The sequence below is a fragment of the Neomonachus schauinslandi genome, chromosome 4 (genome assembly GCF_002201575.2).
Source record: "Neomonachus schauinslandi chromosome 4, ASM220157v2, whole genome shotgun sequence".
Lineage (NCBI taxonomy): Eukaryota > Metazoa > Chordata > Mammalia > Carnivora > Phocidae > Neomonachus > Neomonachus schauinslandi.
Window position 1 is genome coordinate 96343587 of NC_058406.1, and position 23075 is coordinate 96366661.

General features: G+C 43.2%; 2 protein-coding genes across 2 annotated transcripts in view; both read left to right on the forward strand.

Moving 5' to 3' along the window:
• The window catches only part of SLC22A15 (solute carrier family 22 member 15), a 58900-nt gene extending 36217 nt beyond the window's left edge, over nt 1–22683 (forward strand). The window contains exons 8-12 of the mRNA XM_021690279.1: nt 2123–2208; nt 15621–15741; nt 17214–17286; nt 20292–20480; nt 21025–22683. Of these exons, the coding sequence (XP_021545954.1) occupies nt 2123–2208; nt 15621–15741; nt 17214–17286; nt 20292–20480; nt 21025–21111 (556 nt within the window). The 3' untranslated portion in view covers nt 21112–22683. The remainder of the gene's footprint in view (nt 1–2122; nt 2209–15620; nt 15742–17213; nt 17287–20291; nt 20481–21024) is intronic.
• LOC110580537 (peptidyl-prolyl cis-trans isomerase A-like) lies at nt 8785–9335 on the forward strand. The gene has a single exon (XM_044914595.1). It carries the CDS (start codon nt 8809–8811, stop codon nt 9313–9315), a length of 507 nt encoding a protein of 168 aa, XP_044770530.1. The 5' UTR covers nt 8785–8808; the 3' UTR covers nt 9316–9335.
• Nucleotides 22684–23075: the final 392 nt, after the last annotated feature.

The window sequence follows — 23075 nt, forward strand, 5'->3', positions numbered from 1 at the left end:
TTAGAATTCTTTTTAGACCAAATACAGTTGGAATTCATTTTTTAGCATGGTATTGCTTGGGTTTCATATTTATGAGTTTTTCCGTAGGTTTTCAATCCAGTATTAAAATGCACTACCACCGGAAGGGTTTTGGATAGTCCGTGTGTAGTTTGTTAGCCCCAAGAGATAGGATTATTGGCTCTGTGTAGATAGAGCTCCTTCGACCCAGCCCCTAACACGTAGAGGTTCTTACACAAGGCATAGAATTGGAGGACCTGGAAAGACTTTTCTTACCTCTTAAGACCCACTCGACTTTGTGGAGGGGAGAAATACACCCTGCTTTTGCTACTTGTTAGTGGGGAGTTTTACAGTACTTTTTAAACAGAGCGCCATGTCCTCAGTTTCTCTATTAGGTCACTTCTGTTACTGAGCCCTGACCAGAGCAACTGAAAATCCCATTCAGTGTGAACCAGCCAGATTGTGCCATTTCCCATTATCCAGAAATCATCATTTTAACCCAAACAGCATTCCTTTTGCACTATACTTGGTGCTGTTGTTGTGGATGGTGGGTTCAGTGCATCTTGAAGGGCAGGTTTGGATTCTGTTCATTTGAAGGCTTTTCTCTGGGGATGGTCCCGGTTGTCTCTGCTGACCCCTCTGTTAGGGACTGAGCTTGCTGTCACCGTGGTCCAAGAACCGAGTCAGGCTGTCTATTCAGAAATCGGTCCCCATCACCTCCAGTGAGCCAGATACCCCTCCTTTGTGCTGTCATAGCTTCCATGCTCACCTCGGATGACCACCTGTGGTTTTAGAAGGATGCTGTCCCAGGGAGTAGCCTGTATGGCTTTGTGTCCCCACTGCCTGCCTAGCATGGCACCTGTCCGTTGAAAGGCACTCAGTACTGATGTTAAATGAGGCACAATGACCTGGAGACCCACGTGTCATCCTGTCTTCCAGCCACTACCACTGAGTTCAAATCTAGTCTCAGCCACATGTTACTTTGATGGCTTTGACAGGTGATGGCTTTGACAAGTAAAGTTTCCATGTACTTATCCTTAAACTAGGGCTTATAAAATTCCCTGGCAGAATTGTTATAAAGGACAAGTACTATGGAAGTTCCTACAGGGGACCTAGCAAGTCATAGGCCCCTAGTGGACAGTAGGCTTGTTAATGCCAGTGCCTTTCATCCAAGCCTCCAGCAATTCTTTGAAAATTAGTTCCCTTAATAAAGTGTGCAATACATGTCACTTAATTCTGACATACTAACAAGAAATTTTTTTCAGTTTGTATTTTTAGGAGAGAGAGCCTTGTTTTACAGGGTTTAAAATTTGCAACGACGTGGATGGAACTAGAGGGTATTACGCGAAATGAAATAAGTCGGAGAAAGACAGTTAGCATATGATTTCACTCATATGTGGAATTTAAGAAACAAAACAGATGAACATAGGGGAAGTGAAGGAAAAATGAAACAAGACGAAATCAGAGAGGGAGACAAACCATAAAAGACCCTTAATCATAGGAAACAAACTGAGGGTTGCTGGAGGGAAGGTGGGTGGGGGGATGGGGTAACTGGGTGAGGGACGTTAAGGAGGGCATGTGATGCAATGAGCACTGGGTGTTATATGCAACTGATAAATCACTGACCTCTACCTCTGAAACTGTTAATACACTATATGTGAATTAATTGATTTTAAATAAAATTTAAAAAAGGAACTGCTAAAGATTCATGTAACGAGAAGAGGAAGTGAGCTGAAGACTCCGTTCTCCATGGTTCATTTCCATTCTCTGGAAGATGGAGAGCACAGTGCATGCCTTACAGATTTATTGTGAGGACTAAGTAAGATACTCGATGGAAAGCATTCAGCACTGCCTGGAACATGGTGAACCCTCACAGAAATCAATAGAATGATTCTCTGTTCTTTTCCTGCACACGTCATTCAGTCCTGAAATTGGCCAGTTTTCTCTTGTTTTGTGATGGTTACATATTTTATGTCCTGGTCAGTCACATCTGCCACCCATTCCTTAAGCAACGATGAATATATATAATGAAACTGGGGACATTTCAGATGGAAGGTTCGGGAGATGAAGCAGATGAATTTATAAGATCCTCAAGAGAAATGTGTAATGTCTTTCTGTTGTTTAGGTTTGGTCGGAAGCGGACATTAGCGGCATTTCTGTGCCTAGGAGGACTGGCTTGTCTTATTATAATGTTTCTTCCAGAGAAGAAAGGTATGCCTTTCAGATTTCTACACATAAGGGTTTGAACGGCACTTTTATTACAATGAATCTCAATATAGTAGAGAGATTACCATATGCCATGCTTCATTTTTATGATTGCATATTATTTAGCGATTGTGTGGGGTATAATGGGCCAGATTCTTCCCATTGCCTAAACTATTCTCTGGGTGAATAATGTGCTTAGAGGTGCACTATTAATTCTTTCAGGCGATTAAGCTACCATCTGGGGTGTCTGGGCTGCAGTACTGGTGACGTTAGAGTTGTTTATTTGATGATGGGGAGGACCGCTTAGCTCTGCAGAGAGAGAAACTCCACCCAGGGCTACGGATCTGTACTCCCCATTCCAGACAGTCACAGAGCAGAGTCACTGGTTCCCAAAGGCAGCTTTGGTGCCCTCTGCATATCCATCCGTGCTTCCAGGGCCCCCTGGTCATAACAGCACCACAGTAAGAGTGCTGTTCACTGTTGGTGACAACGGATGTTTTCCCAGTCTTATATAAAGTGTGAACAAATCATCTTTAGGAAACTTTGGTATTTTTATATATTTGTAGCTTTGCTGTGCATCCCTATCTAACTTGATTTCTGCCCTTCTATAGAAGTTATGTTAGAGAGCCATGGTTCTCAGCCTTTTTTTTTTTTTTTCTTTTTTTGCACTAGCACACCTGACGCACGCTAGCTGTCTTGTCAAAACTGATTTGGGCAGTGCTTTCCAACGTGCGGGCTGGGCCATAACAAACACTGGACTTCTGGGGCATATGGTACCACAAAAGCCCTGTTTGGGGGGCTTTGGGATCTCAATAGGTCTCCATCCTGGAGCTTTTACTTCCGGTGGGAATCATTGTGAGGTGGTTAACATAAGGTTTGACACTGCTCAGAACACAGCTGAAGAATTTACTTCCGGACCCAACATGTCACGTAGGAAACCCTCCTTTGGTCGCTGCTTCTCCTTGAGGTTCGGTTATGGCAGTGTCTCACCCGAGACCCCGAGACCACGTGTTCTAGTTCTCTAACCCCCGGGACACCTGCTGTGCTGCTGGTCACCACCTCGAATTCTATGCCCTGAATCCAGGGGACAGTTTTTCACTACTGTGGATGTGACCCGTATGTAGCACAACCTTGTAGTGATTTTCATGGAATCACAGAAACTAGAGGATTCGATAAGATTACCTATTTCTTACTCTCTAAGGAAATTGTTACCTCTGCTAGTGCCGGAAAAGGGAGAGTCCTCAGCTCTTGGCTTGCTTGTAGAACCAAGCGCCTGGTTCTGTTTGTCTGGGACAGACAGTAGTGGGCTTCAAATCATCATAGCTTTATTTTTTTTAAATATTTTTGTTTATTTATTTGGTAGAGAGACAGAGAGAGAAAGCATGAGCGGGGGTAGGGGGAAGGGCAGAGGCAGAGGGAGAAGCAGACCCCCCACTGAGCAGGGAGCCCAACGCAGGGCTCAATCCCAGGACCCCGGGATCATGACCTGAGCCGAAGGCAGATGCTCAACCCAGGCGCCCCAAGATCATCGTAGCTTTAGATTCAGATTTTGTTTTTCATAGACAGCTTGGAAATCCCATTGTTTTCTATCTATCAGAGGCCAGTGTTCTAGTTGTTGCCTTGTAAAGAAAACTTTCTCCTTGTTGCCATGAGCACCCCTGTAACCTGTCACACCTCTCCCAGCCAGGCCCCCTCCCACATAGCTGTGCCCTCCGGGGAACCAGCCCACAGCCCAGCACTCTGCATGTGGCTCTTTCAAAGTGAAAGCAGATGTGTGGTCTCCAGCCAGACCTGGCCTCACTCTCTGCTCACTTGTGGTAGGTTTTAAGAGAGAAGCTTGAGCCCTTTGTCGATGGTGCCCCTGGGTGGACACAGAGTAAGGAGTACTCCAGGAGTGTGCCTCAGCAATGTGGTACCTCTGTTATACTTAGAAAAGTGGGCATCTAGTCTATTTTTGAAGATTTCCAGGAAAAGAAATCTCACTACATCCCTTAGAAAATTGTGTAGCCATGAGAACTGGCCTCTTCCACCACAACTGAGCCTATTCCCTTTCATTTTATTCATCACTAGAGATAGAGTAGATGACCACCCCTCCTTTTTTTTTTTTTTTTTTTTGCATAATCCTTTCTATATTTGCTGGGAGTCACCTACTCCTGAATCTTCTCTTCCTTGAGCTGAAAAAATTTGTTCCTTAAACTTTCTTTGAACCTTTCATATATACTCCTTAAAGCATTTCGATGGCTCTCTTTTATTTATTTTTTTAGATTTTATTTATTTTTTTGACAGAGAGACAGCAAGAGAGGGAACACAAGCAGGGGGAGTGGGAGAGGGAGAAGCAGGCTTCCCACTGTGAGCAGAGCTCGATGCGGGGCTTGATGCAGGGCTCGATGCAGGGCTCGATCCCAGGACATTGGGATCATGACCTGAGCCAAAGGCAGACGCTTAATGACTGAGCCACCCAGGCGCCCCTCGATGGCTGTCTTTTAAACCTCAGTTTGTTCAGGGGCGCCTGGGTGGCTCAGTCGTTAAGCGTCTGCCTTCGGCTCAGGTCATGATCCCAGGGTCCTGGGATCGAGCCCTGCATCGGGCTCCCTGCTCAGAGGAAAGCCTGCTTCTCCCTCTCCCACTCCCCCTGCTTGTGTTCCCTCTCTCGCTGTCTCTCTCTCTGTCAAATAAATAAAATAAAAATCTTTAAAAATAAACAAGTAAATCTCAGTTTGTTCAAAGGTCTGAGCCTTAAGCTACTTCTTACAAAAGTTCTGATAAGTATATGTTAAGAAAGAGACCTAGTAGTTTGAAAAATTCTATTAGCGTCTTGTGTGAGCTTGGAGACCACTCATCTTCTCATGCTTTTTGTGCCCATTTTCCCTCACTTTTCCCCACCAAACACACCTTCACTCTCTTCTTTCTGCCAACATAGGTGTCCCAGTACCTACCAGCTTTTTTTTGGTATGCGCGTGTGATTGCGGTTCTCTGTGTCTGAGGCGCAGACAGACAGACATACTTACAGGTACACCTCCAGAAGAAACCACCCGTCTGCTAGAAAACAGATCGTTTGGCATTCCTCAGCTTGCGGTTTGTAATTATTAGGCAAAGCGTCCTGCCCAGTGCATATTCGCACATTGGTTGGCCTCCAAGTAAATGTTCTCTCTGGAGGTAGTGTTACCAGGTGGCCACTAATATTTTTGTCCAGATTTCTCATCATTCATTTTAGCTGATTTCTATCCTTGCTTAAAGGATCCTAATTAAACCTACAATACTGATTATCATTTATGAAGGGTTGACTATATATGGGGTTCTCTTCATATATAGAAGATACTATATATTATCCCCATTTGATAAGGAAACTAAAGTTCAGATAGGTCAAGCAACTTGTCTGAGTTGGCACAGCAAGGAAGCAGCACACTTAGGATTCAGATTTCAGGTCTTTCGGACTCTAAAGTCAGTGCTGTTTGGGGAATGCTGTTTTGCCCTCTTAAGAGTTTTATAGCCAAAGTATTCATTACACATGGTGAGGTTGTTGTCTTAGAAAATTAATGCTGCCTAATTAGAGCCAGTTCTTAACTCTTTAGTAGATGGTTCTGATGGGAATTGGCCAGGGTTCAAGAACTTGGGTTGTCAGAGTGACACTGGGCTCTTGTTGGCAAGGATGTTCCTGGTAGTTGTGGTCCGGTCAGAGTCTGAATACTAGGGAGTCACAGCCCACGACCAGATAAACAAGTTTCACAGTTGAAAGAGTGTCCTCAGACTACTCTGAGCACCTTTATATCTCATTTCTTTTATCAACCTTGGTCTGCCCATTCTTTAGTCACTTGACTTCTCTAGTGCTTGCTATATGCAGGATATTATTTATAAACAAGACCTAATCCCTGGACTCAAAGAGCTTACAGTCTGGTGAAGAAAATGAGTGATTAGAGAAAGATAACAACAATAAAAGTCAGAAGGTACCGTATGAGAATTGACAACAAAATGCTATGGGGACTTTAACTTCGGACCACGATCATAATAGAGACCCGCTATCCTCGTTAAACAACTCTAAAACCAGACAAAATATAAGAAGCACTGATTTTCAGACCCTGGACAATAGGCTGCACAGGACAAGCAGTAATCCCCAAGTGGAAGGAAACAAAGTGCTTCCTAACTGTGACCTAGCTCAGGGTCTCTAAGCCACAGTGCAAGGAATGAGGAGCCCAGCAAATCCTGGTACTTTACTGAATTCAGAAGACAGTAGCATTAAAACTTGGGGAGGCTAAGATTTCTAGAATTTGCTAGAAAATATACTGGAGAGGGATAACATACACAGAGGAAGAACTTCAGAGATCTGCAGAACGGGCCTCCAAGTCTTTGGCTGCTTACTGATCCATGTGTGTGTTTGAGGAAGCTACTGAGGCCAGAGAGAGGACCACCAGGAAGCAGCATTTGGGACAATTCTTGGAACCCAAGGCCGTGCCCAGTTTGTGTTCTTTTCAGCCAGATGTGCGGTGCTGGGTAGAGACCTCCTGGGTCAGAGAAGCCCTACATTAAAGGCTGTTCTTTGCTTGCCCTCAAAGTGCTTTAAAAATCTCAGAAGGATGAAGTGATATCAAGTAACTTAACTGAATCCCAGAACAAAGAGCAACAGTATTTAAAGGAATACAGTAAAATCCAGCACCTAACAAGGTAACATCTACAGTATATGGCATCCAGCCAATATTACAAGGCAGGAAAATACCACTTATAACCAACCAGGAGACCCATCAATAGAAACAAAACCAGAAATGACCCAGACGATAGAAGGAGGAGAAAAGAACTTTAATAAAACAGCTATTATCAATTTGTTCCACATGTTTAAGAAGAGAGAGGAAAGCATGATCATCATGAACACAATAATGGAGGCTATAAAAGACATGTGTAACATCTAGAGTTGAAGCATACATTATATGAAAAAAAAATTGCAGTGAATAAGATTAACTACAGAAGATCAGTGAAAGACATAACAAAAGAAAGTCTGTAAGGGGCACCTGGGTGGCTCAGATGGTTAAGGATCTGCCTTTAGCTCAGGTCATGATCTGGTCCTGGGATTGAGCCCCATATCGGGCTCCCAGCTTAGCAGGGAGTCTGCTTCTCCCTCTCCCTCTGCCTCTCCCCTTACTTGTGCTCTCTGTCTCTCTCTCTTTCTCAAATGAATAAATAAAGTCTTTAAGGGAAAAAAAAAGTGTGCAAAATGAAGCAGAAAAAAGTAATTGAATGAAAAGTTAACAAAGCATCAGTGAGTTGTAATACAACACCAAGCCTAAGGTATTTGTACTTGGAGTCAAAGGGGGAAGTAAAGAAAAAATTATTTGCAGAAAAGGTGGTCAGATCCTTTCCACGTTTGATGAAAGCTATAAACACATAACAAGAAAGTCCTGTTCATCAAGAGGATGTAACAGTACTGATTGTGTAACATCTAGTAACAGATTCAAAATACATGAAAACTGGATAGAACTGAAAGAATAAATAGGTAAATCCAGAATTACAGTTGGATACTTCAGTACCCCTCAACGATTAATAGAAAAATCAGACAGCAAGTAACTATGGATATGGAGACTTGAACATAACCTAACTGCCGTTTGTCAGACGCTCTCCCCTAAAACAGCAGAACGTGCACTCCATCTAAAGCACACATGAAACATTTACCAAGAAGGGCCACATTCGAGCCATAAAACAAGTTTCAGTAAATTGAAGAGGATTGAAATCTGCCAAAAATAGTTGTTTGATGAGAATGGAATTAAGCTAGAAATCAGTAGCTGAAAAACATCAGGAAAATCCTCAGATATTTCGATTTTAAAAACCGCTCTTCTAAAAACCCACGGGTCAAAGAAGAAAGGAAATTAGAAAAAAAATGTATTTTTTTAAAGATTTTATTTATTTATTTGATAGAGAGAGTACGAGCAGAGGGAGTAGCTGAGGGAGAGGGAGAAGTATGCTCCCGCTGAGCAGAAAGCCCAATGTAGGGCTCGATCCCAGGACCCCAAGATCATGACCTGAGCCAAAGGCAGCAGCTTAACTGAGCCACCCAGGTGCACCGAAAATATTTTTAATTAAACAATAATTAAAGTATAACATATCAAAGTTTGTGGGATGCAATTAAGCAGTGCTTAGAGAAAAATTTAATTGAAAATGTGTCAGAAAAAGGTGTTTTCAAATTAATGATCTCAGCTTCTTTCCTAAGAAAATAGAAGACAAACTTAAGAAAAATGACAAATTAAGCACAAAGCAAGGACAAGGAAGCAAATAATAAGAGCAAAAATCAATGAAATAAAATAGCAAAATACTAGGGGAAAAACCAATGAAACCAAAAGCTGGCTGTTGAGATCAATAAAATCAATAAACCACTCACCAAATTAATATAGGAAAAAGAGAAAAGACACACATTACCAATATCAGGAATCAAAGAGGGGAACCTATAGAACCTGTCAGCATTTATAAGAGAATATTGTGAACATTTTTATGCCAGTAAATTCAGCTTGGGCAAAATGGATCAATTCCTTGAAAGATACAAGCTGCCAAAGTATACTAAAAAATGCAGATAACCTGGCCTTGCAGACAGGTTATCCGCCCCGGAGTTGCCCTCGCCGCCCAGCCATGGTCAACCCCACCGTGTTCTTCGACATCACCGTGGACAGTGAGCCCTTGGGCCACATCGCCTTCGAGCTGTTTGCAGACAAAGTTCCAAAGACAGCAGAGAGCTTCCATGCCCTGAGCACTGGGGAGAAAGGATTTGGTTATAAAGGTTCCTGCTTTCACAGGATTATTCCGGGATTTATGTGCCGGGGCGGGGGGTGGGGGGGGGACTTCACACGCCATAACGGCACTGGAGGCAAGTCCATCTATGGGGAGAAGTTTGATGATGAGAATTTCATCCTGAAGCACACGGGTCCTGGCATCCTGTCCATGGCCAACGCTGGACCCAACACGAACGGTTCCCAGTTCTTCATCTGCACTGCCAAGACCGAGTGGTTGGATGGCAAGCATGTGGTCTTCCGCAAGGTCAAAGAAGGCATGAACATCATGGAGGCCATGGAGCGCTTTGGGTCCAGGAACGGCAAGACCAGCAAGAAGATCACCATTGCTGACTGTGGACAGATCTAATAAATCTGACTTGTGTTTTATCTTAACTACCAGACCATTCCTTCTGTAGCTCGGGAGAGCACCCCTCCATCCCCACCTGCTTGAAATACCCCAGAATCTCTCTGCTCTTGCTGCAGTTCTGCGGGCTCCATGGTTCCTTATCCCCAGGTCTAGCTGGATTGCAGAGTTCAGTTTATGATGATGAAATAAAACCCAAACCACAAAAAAAAAAAAAAATGCAGATAACCTGAATAGACCTATACATTCAAGAAATTTAATCTGTCGGTAAAAACATTCTTACAAGAGAATTCCAGGCCCAGATAGCTTCACTGGTGAATTCCCCCAAACACTTAAAAAAGAAATAACAGCCATTCTATACATTCTTCCAGAAAACACAAGAAGAAGGAATACTCTCCTAACCTCATTTGTGAGGCCAGCAATTACCCTGATACTAAAACCAAACAAAGGCTTTACGCGAAAACTACAGATCAGTATAGATGCAAAAATCCTGAACTAAATATTAGCAAATTGACCAAGCAGGGTGTATGCTACCAATGTAGGATTAGTCTGACATTCAAAAGCTAATCGGTGTTATTCACCATTTTTAAAAAGCCGAAAGGAAAAAAAATCATGTGATCATTTCAATTCAAGTCAAAAAAGCACTTGTGAGAATTCAATATCCCTTCATTACAAAAACCATCAGCAACTAGAAGTAGTTGATAAAGGGCATCAAGGGGAAACCGACAGCTAACATCACATTTAATGGTAAAAAATTAAATACTTGCTCCCTAAGATCAGGACAAAGGCAAGGATGTCCATTCTTACCACTTCTATGGAGCAGCGTACAGAAATTACTAGTGAAAAGGATAAGGCAATACAAAGAAATTAAAGGGATCCAAATTGGAAAGGAAGAAGTAAAACTGTCTTTATTCACGAGACTACTTGCTTGTGTCCATAGCAAATCCTAGGGAATATACAAAAAAATCTACTAAATTAATAAGTGAGTTTCACAGAGTCATATGACACAATTTTATTTCTATATATTAGCAACAATTTAAAATTGAAAGGAAATAATACCATTTATAATAAAATTAAAATGTGATATATTTAGGGATAAATTTTACAAAATATGTTTTAAGACCTGTAGAAAACTATAAAATATAAAACATTGATGAGAGAAAATCAAGGAAGAGACTAAATAAAGGAATTGGTGGTAATAATAATAATAAAATAAATGAAGAGGTTACCATGCTCAGGGTAAAAGATCTTATTTAAGGCATCAGTTCTCCCCCAAATCAGTCTCCCTTCAGCACACTCAATCCCAGTAAAATTTCCAACAGACTTTTTTTTTGTGGACAGATATTGACAAGTTAATACCAAAATTTTTATGGAGATGTAAAGGATCTAGAATATCCAAAATAACTTTTATCAAGAAAAATAAAGTTGGAGGACTTACCTGATTTTAAAACTTACTACAAAGTTACATTAATCAGGATAGTATGATATTGGCAGATAGGAATGGATATATAGATAATAGAATAGAATTTAGTATGAAATAAACCCACACATATGGTCAGTTGATTTTTATTTTATTTTTTGAGGGGGCCTGATATTTTGATCACCTTTTAAAAATGTTTTATATTATAGTATACATAGAGGAAAATGCACACAGTCAATTGATTTTTAGCAAAGATGACAAGTCAGCTCAATGAGGAAAAGATAATCTTTCAACAATTGGTGCTGGGATAATTGGATGTCCGTGTGCAAACAATTTAACTTCAACTTGCATGTCGTGTCATATGTAGTAATTAGCTCGAAATGAATGGGAGACTCAGTTGTAAAGGTTAAAATTATAGAAGCTCTATAGGAGAATGTAAGAGAAAAATCTTAGTGATTTCGGTTTAGGCAAAGATTTCTTAAATAGGACACAAAAAAGCACAAAGCGAAAAAAATTCATTACTTAGCCTTCAAAATTAAAAACGTTTGCTTTTTGAAAGACATAATTAAAAAAATGAAAAGCAAGGCACAGACTGAGAAAAATAATTGCAAAACATATACCTGATAAAGGACTTGTACCCAGAATATAGAATGGACTCTTGCAGCTTAATAATGAGAAAAAAAACATGGGCAGAAGATTTGAACAGACACTTCTCCAAAGGGATAAGAAAATGGTCAATAAGCATGGGAAAAGATGTTCAATTATTTAACATTAGGGAAATGGAAATCAAAACCACAGTGGAGATAGACCACTGTGCACCTATTAGAGTGGCTAAAATTAGGGTGCCTGGGTGGCTCAGGCAGTTAAGTGCCTGCCTTGGGCTCAGGTCATGATCCTGGGATCCTGGGATCAAGTCCTGTGTCGGGCTCCCTGCTCAGTGGGGAGTCTGCTTCTCCCTCTGTCCTTTCTCCCTGCTCGTGCTCTCTTTCTCTCTCTCAAATACATAAAGTCTAAAAAAAAAATTAGAATGGCTGAAATTAAAAAGACCAACCATATCATCATTGGCAATGATAAGGAAGAACTGGAACTCTTATATCCCGCTGATAGAAATGTAAAATGGTACAGACCCTTTGAAAAACATTAGCAGCTTATTTAAAAGGGAGACATACACTTGCCATATGACTCACCTTTACCCAAGGGAAGCAGGAACACGGATGTACACGAAGACTTTGATGCAAATATTCATAGTAGCTTTATTAATAATAGTCCAAAACTGGAAGGAACCCAAATATCCATCGGCTGAGGAATGGATAAACAAATTGTGACATATTCGTACAATGAAATATTGCTCAACAACAACAACAACAAAAGGATTGAACTGTGACCTGCTGCTGATAACCCACAATAACATGGATAAATTTCAAAAGCATTCATGCTAACTAAAAGAAGCCAGAGACAAAAGTCTACAAACTGAATTATATCATTCATGTGAAATTTTGGAAATGGTGAAACTATAGTGACAGAACTTTGTGCATACATGGTATTTTTCTTTAAAAAGGGGGGGGGAGGGGCGCCTGGGTGGCTCAGTTGGTTAAGCGACTGCCTTCGGCTCAGGTCATGATCCTGGAGTCCCTGGATCGAGTCCCGCATCAGGCTCCCTGCTCGAAAGGGAGTCTGCTTTGCCCTCTGACCCTACCCCCTCTCTTGTGTTCTCTCTCATTCTCTCTCTCTCAAATAAATAAATAAAATAAAATAAAAATCTTTAAAAAAATAAATAAATAAAAAAGGGGAGGGGGAAGCAAATGAATGGTAGGTTTTTTTGCCCACCTGTGTATCACAGCAGAGGGCATACTGCTGTATTAAAAGTGCATGAGAAATCAAAAATTTGCCATAATCACCCAGTGAATGAAGTAGTTGATTAAGTTGAATTTTTACTATTTGGGGTCAGTGAAATGTGACTATAACATACTGAGATTTTTTGTTCTGGCACCCTCAGATGGGCTCTGAGAAAACTTCTAGATAGCTAGTACCAAAAATGATGTCCTTACAGCTTCATCATTGGAATAAACTTATAACCTCTTGAATTTAGTCCTTTAAGGGTACAAGTGTTTTGAGAATTATCTTTTTTTCCCCTCAAAGATAATTGAGTTTAGTTTTCCTTTTTTTTTTTTAAGATTTTATTTTGTTTATTTATTTATTTATTCATTTGACAGGGGGCAGAGCACAAGAAGGCAGAGCGGCAAATTGGCGAGGAAGAGAGCACAAATTGGCGAGGTGGGGGGCAGAGGGAGAAGCAGACTCCCCACTGAGCAGAGAACCTGAAACAGGGCTGAATCCCAGGACCCTGGGATTATGACCTAAGCCAAAGGCAGACCCTCAACCTAATGAGCCACCCAGGCGCCCCTAGTTTTCCTTTTTAAATTACTTTTTTTTTTAAACAGTCACTTCGGACTTTTGCTGGTAATAGCCAGTAATATCTGATTTTATTTTCAGATAAAGAGCCAAAGTCGGGAATCAAAGGAACCAGCCCAGTGGCTGCAAAGCACTCCTGAACATTGACTCAGGATGACCAACAGCCCAACAGCTCCCCAGGCAGGAGCCCCAGAAAGGATAAGAAATAATTTTCTAATAAACAGAACTGTCTGAATTGACATGGACTACTTGGGGATAGGTGAATTCCACAAGGTTCAAGTGGTGACTGCAGACTCCATTGTCAGGAATGCAGGGGAGAAGTTTCAAGCATCTGATGAGGTGTTAGGCCGATGGGAGTGCTCTGTGGGTACACGCTGGAGCCTCGCTCCCCAAAGGGCTTCCAGCTGGAACCGTGCTGAGCTTCACGTGAAAGGCTTCTTCCAGCTTTGGATCTTGTGGATGTTTGGATAAAAGCCTTCTGTGGCGTGCCATTTGAATTCAGTTTTCAGGACAGCAATCCCCTAACCTGTTGTTAAAGATGTTATAGAGCGTCACTATACAGTTCTGAAAGATGCCATCCTGTACAGGTTGAAAACAGCCCCAGAGATCATCTGCAGTAAAGCAAATGTGCATATTCCTGTTTGCTTCGAGGCTACCGAATACCTTTTCCTGACACACCGAGTTTTCTGGAAAATAATTGAAGAATTGCCCTTGTTATTGGTTTAATGGAAGAGATTGCTAGATCTCAAGTGCAGACATACATCTTGGGGTAAACGCCGAAAGGCAGAGTTCTTTTTCCGGAAGCACTCATGGCTTAAAATAATATATTCAGTACTTAAAAGAGCTAGCATCTTCTTCCAAATAGCCTGGCAGAAGAGGAGAAAGCCCCAGATGGTCGGGTTTGGCAGTGCCTCGGCCACTGTGTTTGGGACACCATCTTTAAAGTAGAAGAAGATTTATTTCATAGTCAAGTAGGGAAGGTGAAGCATACTTTAGGATGGAATATTTAAATGCCCCCCTCCTTAGAAGTTGAGAGAGCATTAACACCGATTCTTTTCACTAAATTAATCCCTATTGTAGTCCTTCTACTTATTTGTTCAACAAATATTTAGCAAGCACCACGGAGGATTGTCCTGTGGGAGATGGTGTGAGGCGCACAGATACAAACGGGATACCAGCCTTAGCCTGAAGTAACTCGAAATGTATTTGGGGCAGACAAGATAGAAAAGGAAGCAGCTCCAGGAGTGTGTCTGAAGCTTGCCAGTTGAATGGATTAGGGAATAGGCACAGTGGAGGTCAAAGGAAGGAAAGGATATTGCTTTTGAGTTATTTAAGGGAAGAGTGGTTTCTATGAGCCAAGCAAGCAGCCGCAAGGAAGGGGACAAGCGTATTCTATTTGGCAGAAATGTCAAGGAGAATGAGAGGCAATTACTTTGGCGATTAGGATCTCGCTGTTGACCTTCAGGAGTAGGACTTTGAGGAGAACATGCTATCGGAAGCCAGATTGTAGTGAGCTACAGGGCAGGTGTATTTGGGGAAATGGAGGATTGGTCCCTCATTGAAGATATCTGCTAGTCAAGGGGGAAAGTACCACAGAGTCAATGAGATTTTTTTCCTTAGAAGGAGAAATTATTATTTTGAAAGCAGAGTCGAGTGGGTTATTGAAGGGAGAGGTTAAATATGTTTGAAAGGGAGTAATTGCATTGCAAGATCCCAGGGAGAAAAATGTTAATAAAGGAAAGAACCACGGGATAATTGATAGTATTTTTGATAGGGAAATGAACTGCCATAATCTGTATTTTTGCATTTTATGTAAAGACATAACATTAAGAAACTGAAATATCATTAGTGATTAGTAGTTCAAGTAAGAAGTTGGGCAGGAAGAAAGATTAAAAGTAATTCCATATTTAGAGTCTCGTTCTTTAAAGAACATTAATGATTTATATCCTCTGGTAGTCATTTAGCGGGATTATTCCTTATCTTCCAATGGAACACTAAGAAACGCACACTGAAGAGAGTCGTTTTCCTGGACCTCCCCTCTGCCTCTTACATCCGTCAGACTTACTGCCCGAACACGCCAGAGCTTGTCATGCTAACCACCATTTCACGTCACTGGTTGTTGAATGAGGTTGGGAAGGAGAGGCCCCATGGTGGATGAGACTTACCATCCCCATGAAGCTTGCTTTACTACAGGACAGTTTTCCAAGAGCTCTGTCTCTGAGGAGGAAGCGAGTTTAATCACCCACAATGACCACCACTGTGGAAGATGTTGGAGGGCTAGCCAAGACACCGGGAGAATATTTGTGTGGGTGCGTTGTGTGTGCTCACTGAACCTTCTGAATGTGTATTCCATGACACTACCTCCTCACCATTTGAGATCACTGTTCATGCCTCTGGCTCCTTCAGAATTCAGTGAGTCATTTAAAGGTGTTTTTCTCCCTGAAGGACCTCACAGTGTTACCCTTGTCCTCCTCAGACACAGGTGTGTTTGCCGTGGTGAACAGCCATTCCTTGTCTCTGCTCGGGAAGCTGACGATCAGCGCGGCCTTTAACGTGGTGTACATCTACACCTCTGAGCTGTACCCCACAGTCATCAGGTGCGCCTCACACATCCTGCATGTTTTGCTGTAGACGCTTGCAGCGGCAGAGGGATGGTTCTCGTTTCACCGGGACCATAGTTAGTGTGGGCCAGCAACGATTCAGCAAGCAGTCCTAAGCCCAGAAACTGCCTGCGTAGACCACACTCGGCCCACTTGGCTGAGGAAAACGTAGCTGTATTTTGGGCTGAACTCCCTTGTGTAAATCATGAGGGAAGTCCTCTACACTGAACACATCCATCACCCAAAGAGTGCTCGGATGCCATCTTGATTTCAGCGGATTGGATTTATTCAGTCACCCATCCTGTGTCAGGCACATGTCAGGCAAGGGGACTAGGTCCCTGTTCTCACAGGACCTACATTTTCATTCAGAATATACACATTGTTAAAAAGATAATTACACTTAGAAGTGATGATGAGGTTTCCATATTAGTTGTTAAATGTGGTTTCTAATGAGGAGGACATGCTCCTATCAAAAAGAACATACTCTGAAGTTTCCCCTCATAAAATAAGTCTGAAAACAAGATGGGAAGGGCAGGGATGTAGCTCGGTCTTCTTAGAACTGCCTCTGAGGGCCGGGCAGGAGCTCCCTTGCTCAGCACTTCCCCAGGCTTTTCAGAGATCATTCCAAATGTTTCCCTCATCCGTGCAAACTGAATGATTCTTTCTGCCTATTAATTTTAAGTCCCCTTTCCTCCAGTTTTTCCCAGGCTGTCTGTGATTGGCTGGTCATTTCCTAATTATTCCTCTGACCTGTTTTCTCTGGCTGCGAGCTGTGATGCTAGGATGACCATTTTGTCATTGCTAACAACTAGGCTGGGGTGAGAGGGTGCTGCGTGGCCACCCCACCTCACCCCACCTGTAACCGCTCTCATTCCCGCCCCCTCTCACCTCTTGCATGTCCATACTCCTCACGAAGGTCACGTTCCTGGTCTCCTGAGAATATGTGCTCAATTCCTAGTCATATGCCTGACCCTTGAATCATCAATTTGTTGAATTTAAATAAATGGGTAGACTTCTCAGATCATAAAGGCCTGGCTCTTCATGGGTATATCAATTCATAGGAAACCTCACACAAAAACCCGTAAGAACATTTGACAAGAAACATTCGCATGGTCATTTCTACAACCGTCCTCTATAATAACTGCACTGTCCAGTATGGGAGTTACTAGCCTCATGTGGCTATTTAAATTTAAACTAATTAAAATGAAGCAAATGAAAAACCCAGTTCCTCGTTCTCACTAGCCCCATTTCGAGCGCTAATAGCTGTCTAGAGGCTTCCATATTGGACAGTGCGGTTATAGGACATTTCCAGGAGCTCAGAATGTTCTAGCAGGCAGCACTGCTCGTGCTTCCTCCACCTTGGGATTTATTATTACAGGCCCATTGTCCCACAGGGTCTTTACACTCCCCCCCTCCCCCGCCCCTGCCAGAACTTACTGATTTTTTTCCCCCCTTTTTATGCCTTTCAGGAACGTTGGGCTTGGAACTTGTTCTATGTTCTCCCGAGTTGGTGGGATTATTGCCCCCTTCATTCCCTCACTGGTTGGTTTGTACCTCCTAGTTTTGTTTTTCTGGATTCTCTGCTTTGGAAATGCTTGTGCCTTTGAGTAGAAGGTGGTAATGAACAGTTGCCACTTAAGATCAGCCTGCCCCGCATGGGAACCTTGTATCTTTTAGATTACATATCCCTCAGGGCAGATGGGCTTGGACCCAGGATGCTCTTACCCCCGAGGCTCCGCGTGTTTGCTTATCTGCATTCACTGGAGAGTTAGCTAATGCTAGTGTGCCCCTTCCTATCTCCATTCATCAGTTAGCCAGTCAGTGAATATTTATTAAGCTTCTGCGGTGTGCTGGGCTCCGTGTTGAGCACTTCAACACATATCATCTCGAGTAAGCTTCACAAGAACCATGTGAGGCGGGCATGGTTGTTGCCCTCTATTAAAGATGAGAAATCAGCAGAAGCAGGTTAGGTAACTTGCCCAAAGGCACACCACTTACGCATGAAAATTAGAAGAGAAACATGCCTAGCAGTGTGTCTATTAAAAGTTTTTAGCGTTTCCTAAATGTCGTAGTCAAAAGAAAGGGGGTAGACCTAATGGCAGCCCTGAAAATCCTTCCAGTCTTGAAATGTTCCAGTTCTGTGACGGATTAATCCCTGGAGCCCCTGCTCATATCTCTGCTGAGCAGACCTATTGCCCTCCCAGCCAGCACTCAGCGAGGGGTGCCTGGATGTGCTGTGTAGACAACTGTTCTCCCCACTAACGATACACCCAGGGGGTTCCCGCAGGACCAGCCAGGAGGGTCCTTGGCTTCACACAGCATGGAAATCAAATGTGAGCCAGCAGGAGGTGAAAGTTTATTGAAGATCTAGAGAGAGCAGATACAGATGGAGTGACTGTCTGGGAGGCTCAGAAAGGAAAGGAAGGAGTCTCATCTTTGTCCATGGGGTTGGGAGTGGTCTGGTGTATGTGTCCTCTCAGGCATCCAGGCATCCAGGAACCAGTTAGGACAAAGACAAGGGCCCCGGTGTTATTCCTTGGAGCCAAGGTGTCTTGGTGTGGAGATGTCTAGAATGTCTCCAGTGGTTTGGAATGCGCATATGATAGCTTCACCTGGTTATTGTCACCTGGTCCTTCCTTAGATGTTATCTATTCTAGAGAAATCATTAAGTCCTGGCCTCTTACAAGAAGGACCTCTATGCGATTTGCGTTACAAAGCATGTGTAAAGTGGGCTGGGAGTGCAGGTCCTAGCAAGAGGAGAAGCAGGAAAAGCAGCAAAGGGAAAACCAGCTTTTTCTCTCGTAGCATCCCTTTGGTTTTCCTGTCTCACTAGTACAGGAGGATGTCTCTGAAATACCACTGTGGCCTTTTCTTTCTTTCTTTCTTTTTCTTTCTTTCTTCTTTCCTTCCTTCCTTCCTTCCTTCCTTCCGTCCGTCCGTCTTTGACTTGCAGTATACTTCCTTTTCATGAGTATCTCTTTCCATGTTTTCGTGCTTAATTTTACACTATAAGACCATTTCTCTAATATAAATTAGTTCCATTCTGCAAAGTGTGTGGCCATTAGGGGTTTATCTCTAAAGATCTCTGAATCTGGATGGCTCTCCTAGAACATTAGAATACCTAGCACTGTGCCTCTATTCCTGCTCAGTTGAGAAGAGATGAGAGTGTTGTGTCCCCCTTGATCCAGCAGCACACCCACAGTGTTGGACTTGTGTTTGCATGTGGGCTCCAGAAGTGAGATTCTCCCCTCCCACCTCCATCCCTCGCCCCACTTTGTCCATCATCTTTTTACTTCTGAAAAATCAGGCAGAGGATATCCTAACTAGTAGTGGTCCTATCCACACAATTCGGAAGTCCCAAAGAGAAAAGCATAAAGCTAAGCAACTCCTATACAGGAATTCAGGAATGTTGATCAGCTCAGAAAGGCCCCAGAGTAACACCCCAGTGGCTCGAGAGCAACACAGTTTTCTGTGTCATTATCTTTGAGCCAGTTTGTTTTTCAAGAAACTGTAAATTTTCCTGAGAATGTCTGTCGGATCTCTGAAGCAAAGCTGTATCACCGTGTTCAGGTAGTTTCCAAATCACACAGATATGCTAGGGTTCTTTAGGGTTTTCTTTTTCTTTTTGGGGTGTTCATAACTTTAACCCGTCCTCCGGGCATGTTGCTGAAGCGGGAGAGCGAGGTTCTTGTCTCATGGAGTTAAAGAATGAATCTCCCGGACAAAGGAGAGTGAGGAAAGGGATAGAGTTTTTATTAAGCAAGGATACAATAAAAAAGCTCTCAGCAGTGAGAGGGTCCCCAACAGGATTGCCCCTGAGGGCTTTTAGGATTGGTCTTTTATTGAAAGCTAACCAGGGAACTTAAATCTTTTTAATTTCTCTACTGATAGCACTTTTGTGTAAGGACTAGTGATAACATCTTTAATGGCTTACTTTTTTTAGGGTCTGGTTATTCTCTGTTGGTCCCAGGTGACTGTCATAAAAAAAAGACCCCCCTCCTCCGACACCTAGGGCAGGGTGGTCCGGTGTGTTCCCTTATCTCTGGTTTCCTTACACCTCCACATTTTGGGGATTTCTGTGAGCCTGATCACGGGAGCCCCCTCCCTATCTCTCCCTACGAGCCCTGCCCGTCCCTCACTCAGTGCTAAGTGAATCAGCGAGCATACTGATTGGCTGATTCCAGTGTGGAGAACTTTAAAGTTTATGGTGAGCGAGTATTTGAGGTGTCTCCCAAGCGAAGAGTATGTGGAGATCCCTGTGTTCTAAGCGAGTTGCCTGCAGTGAAAGCAGTACCCACCCCCCTGCTTCTGATCCGATCCACATACCTCTGCCACCTCTCTGTGTACTCGCTCCCGCTTCTGCGTGCCTGAGCAACCACTCCATGATTTTCCAGGGTAACTCTCCGTGGGGAAGGAAGTGGCTTATTGTGTATGCTAGTGGGAATAGTAAACATGGCCATGCCTCGGTCATAAGACTGCTGATGTCACGTGCTGGGAAATGGATACCGAGTTTTTGTATGTTTTTGTTCTACTCCCTGCCCCCACAGAGATACGTGCAGTGGTCTTTACCCTTCATTGTCTTTGGAGCCACCGGCCTGACTTCGGGCCTCCTGAGTTTATTATTGCCGGAAACCCTTAACAGCCCATTGCTAGAGACATTTTCCGACCTTCAAGTGTATTCATATCGGAGGCTGGGGGAGGAAGCATTATCTTTACAGACCTTGGATCCGCCACAGGTATGGCATAGTCTTCATAGTCTTCTTTTTCTTTTTTTAAGATTTTATTTATTTATTTGACAGAGAGACACAGCCAGAGAGGGAACACGAGCAGGGGGAGTGGGAGAGGGAGAAGCAGGCCTCCCGTGGAGCAGGGAGCCCGATGTGGGACTCAATCCCAAGACTCTGGGATTATGACCTGAGCCAAAAGTAGACGCTTAACGACTGAGCCACCCACACGCCCCAGTCTTCATAATCTTCTTAATCTTTCAGATGTACCTCTTGGGATGATGATAGTTTGGGGGCGCGGCAGAAGAATGTTCTGGTTAGATTTAATAAAATCAAGCAAAACTGTTGGAAAACAGAGGTGTGAGATTAATAGCAACTGGTTTTTTAGAGAAATGAAGGTGGCCGGTGATTCATTCACTTTCGTAGAACACTTTAGGGTGAAATCTAGGGGAGATGTCATAAAAATGCATTTGTGGGTTGAGTGCTAGCTAATAATGTTCATTTTAGAAATGTCATGGCATCATGTGACCATTCTGGTTCTCCTTTCCCCTTTCAGTCTGCGGACAAGGACAACACTTTAGGCAGTGAGAGTGAGGAAGAGGAGTTTTTCGATGCAGATGAAGAAACCCAGATGATTAAGTGAAGAGCCCCGGCTCCCCCCTCACAAGCAGATGATCTCCTTGCCTCTGGCAAAGGCAGGCTTTTCCAGGAAACATAAGAGTTGTAGAAGCACAGGCTTGAACATGCATGGAAGGTCCTCAGCATGGGCTCATTTTTTTTCAGGCACAAAGGACGGTGGAGAAGAGATTTCATGAGTGAGGACATCACGGTACTGAGGGAACAGTCGTTCCTTAGTCCACAATTCAGGTTTATTTCCGAACCATGGCTTCTGGCCAGAATGCTCAAATCCGCACGCCAGAGTGGAAAGCTAATTTGTTTCTGGAAGTCTGACTGTGTTGCTTATCCTTGATCATGACCTAAAGGCAGACATGTAAAATTCCTTCTCACCTCGTTAGTGGGATAAGATAACCCATCCTTAAGATTTCATTCTAATACCATATTTGACGTCTACGCCCATCATCTGTGCCTCACCAGGAATCTCTTGAGGCCAGCTGTTGTTCGCATTCCAGTTTTTTGCCAGAGGAAAAGCTCTGAGAGGTGATTGTATGTGGCCCAAGGCCTCCAGCTTTACCCTCACTGTCCACCCCTTGCTTCCCAAGCTCAGGGTTGGCTTGAGCTCCTCGTGCCTTGAGTCCCACAGACGATCGCCTAGGAAAAGCCAACTGTACTGAAGCGATTTTCTGAGAGCCCGAGGTGTGGCTGCAGTTCCCTGTCCACTCCCTTTGACAGTTCAGACCTGTGTGCGTCTCCAGAAACTGGTCCATCTCAGATTCCAGTACCAGCACTCACTTCAGAACCGTGCTCGGTAAGGGATGAAGCTTTGTGAAGGCGGAGGGCAGTTGCAGAGTGACAGTCATGTTGGCACTTGAAAGGGGGCAGCTTTTATAAGGAAGAAAAGAAAATGATCTGTCATGGGTTTTTGTTTGTTCTGTTTTCGGCGTTGTGCAACAAGGCACTTGGGCAACCATTAACTTGAATGCTTCTGATCCCAGATCAGTCCCTGCCTCTGTAGTCAGAGTGAAAAGCAAGTAATTTCATAGGAAATGTGGCTTTTTTCATGAAGTACTGCCAACTTCCAAATAAGTTGGTCACACTTAAGTTTTCTAAAATCATATGCTGGAAATACCTGTTTCCCTTGAAACTTGAATGCTATCTCAAGTAGGAGTATTACCCTGGAATCAACAAGTTTGTGCAATATGGCCTAAGGCTGCTTTCCCAACAAGGAACATTTCTGTGTCTTCAGAATTTCCGTTTTACTAACTCTGGGAGAAAGAGAAGTTGCATTGGAGGTAAAGAGAAGACGTCATGGGGCCTGCTTCTGGAAATCTTGGAGGCATCACCCCCAGTTGGCTCTGACACTTTCCCGTCCTCTTCCATGCTAACCTCTTGGTTTGCACTCTTATCAGTCTGTACCTTTGTATTTGTTAAAGTATTTTGATGTCTTTTATGCCCTTGATGATATTTTGAGCTCTTCATAAATAAGGGCCATCTCTCCTGCTGTTTGTTTCTCCCTGCTATGCCCAGAAGAATATGGGCCTAGACACAATAAGGATTTAATAAACATTACTGTTTCTAACCATCAAGAAAACTGTGGAACTCCTTGCAGTATCATTTTTATAAATCCCAGGCAAATGCAACCCAAACCCCCAAACTATGGAATCCTGCTTGTCCATCTCTGGCAGATGGAGACCCTGCCCCCGACCAGGAGAGGAAGAGAGGAGGAACTTACAAGGACACTTAGAAGGTCTTCTTAGTGGTTGGGCATTAAAAATAAAACACTGAACTGGCATATATGTGCTCTTTGGTCAGTTGGAGCGCTCTTTGCATTATGAGAGTAATACGTCCCATTATAGAAAATTTGGAAACTAGAAGTTAAAAAATCTATCACCCATAGGCCCAACACCCAGAGGCAACCAGTGTGATGGCTTCTTTTTAACTGAAGACCAGTTGGGAATCTATCTCTCTGTTGGCACTGGGGTTCCCTCT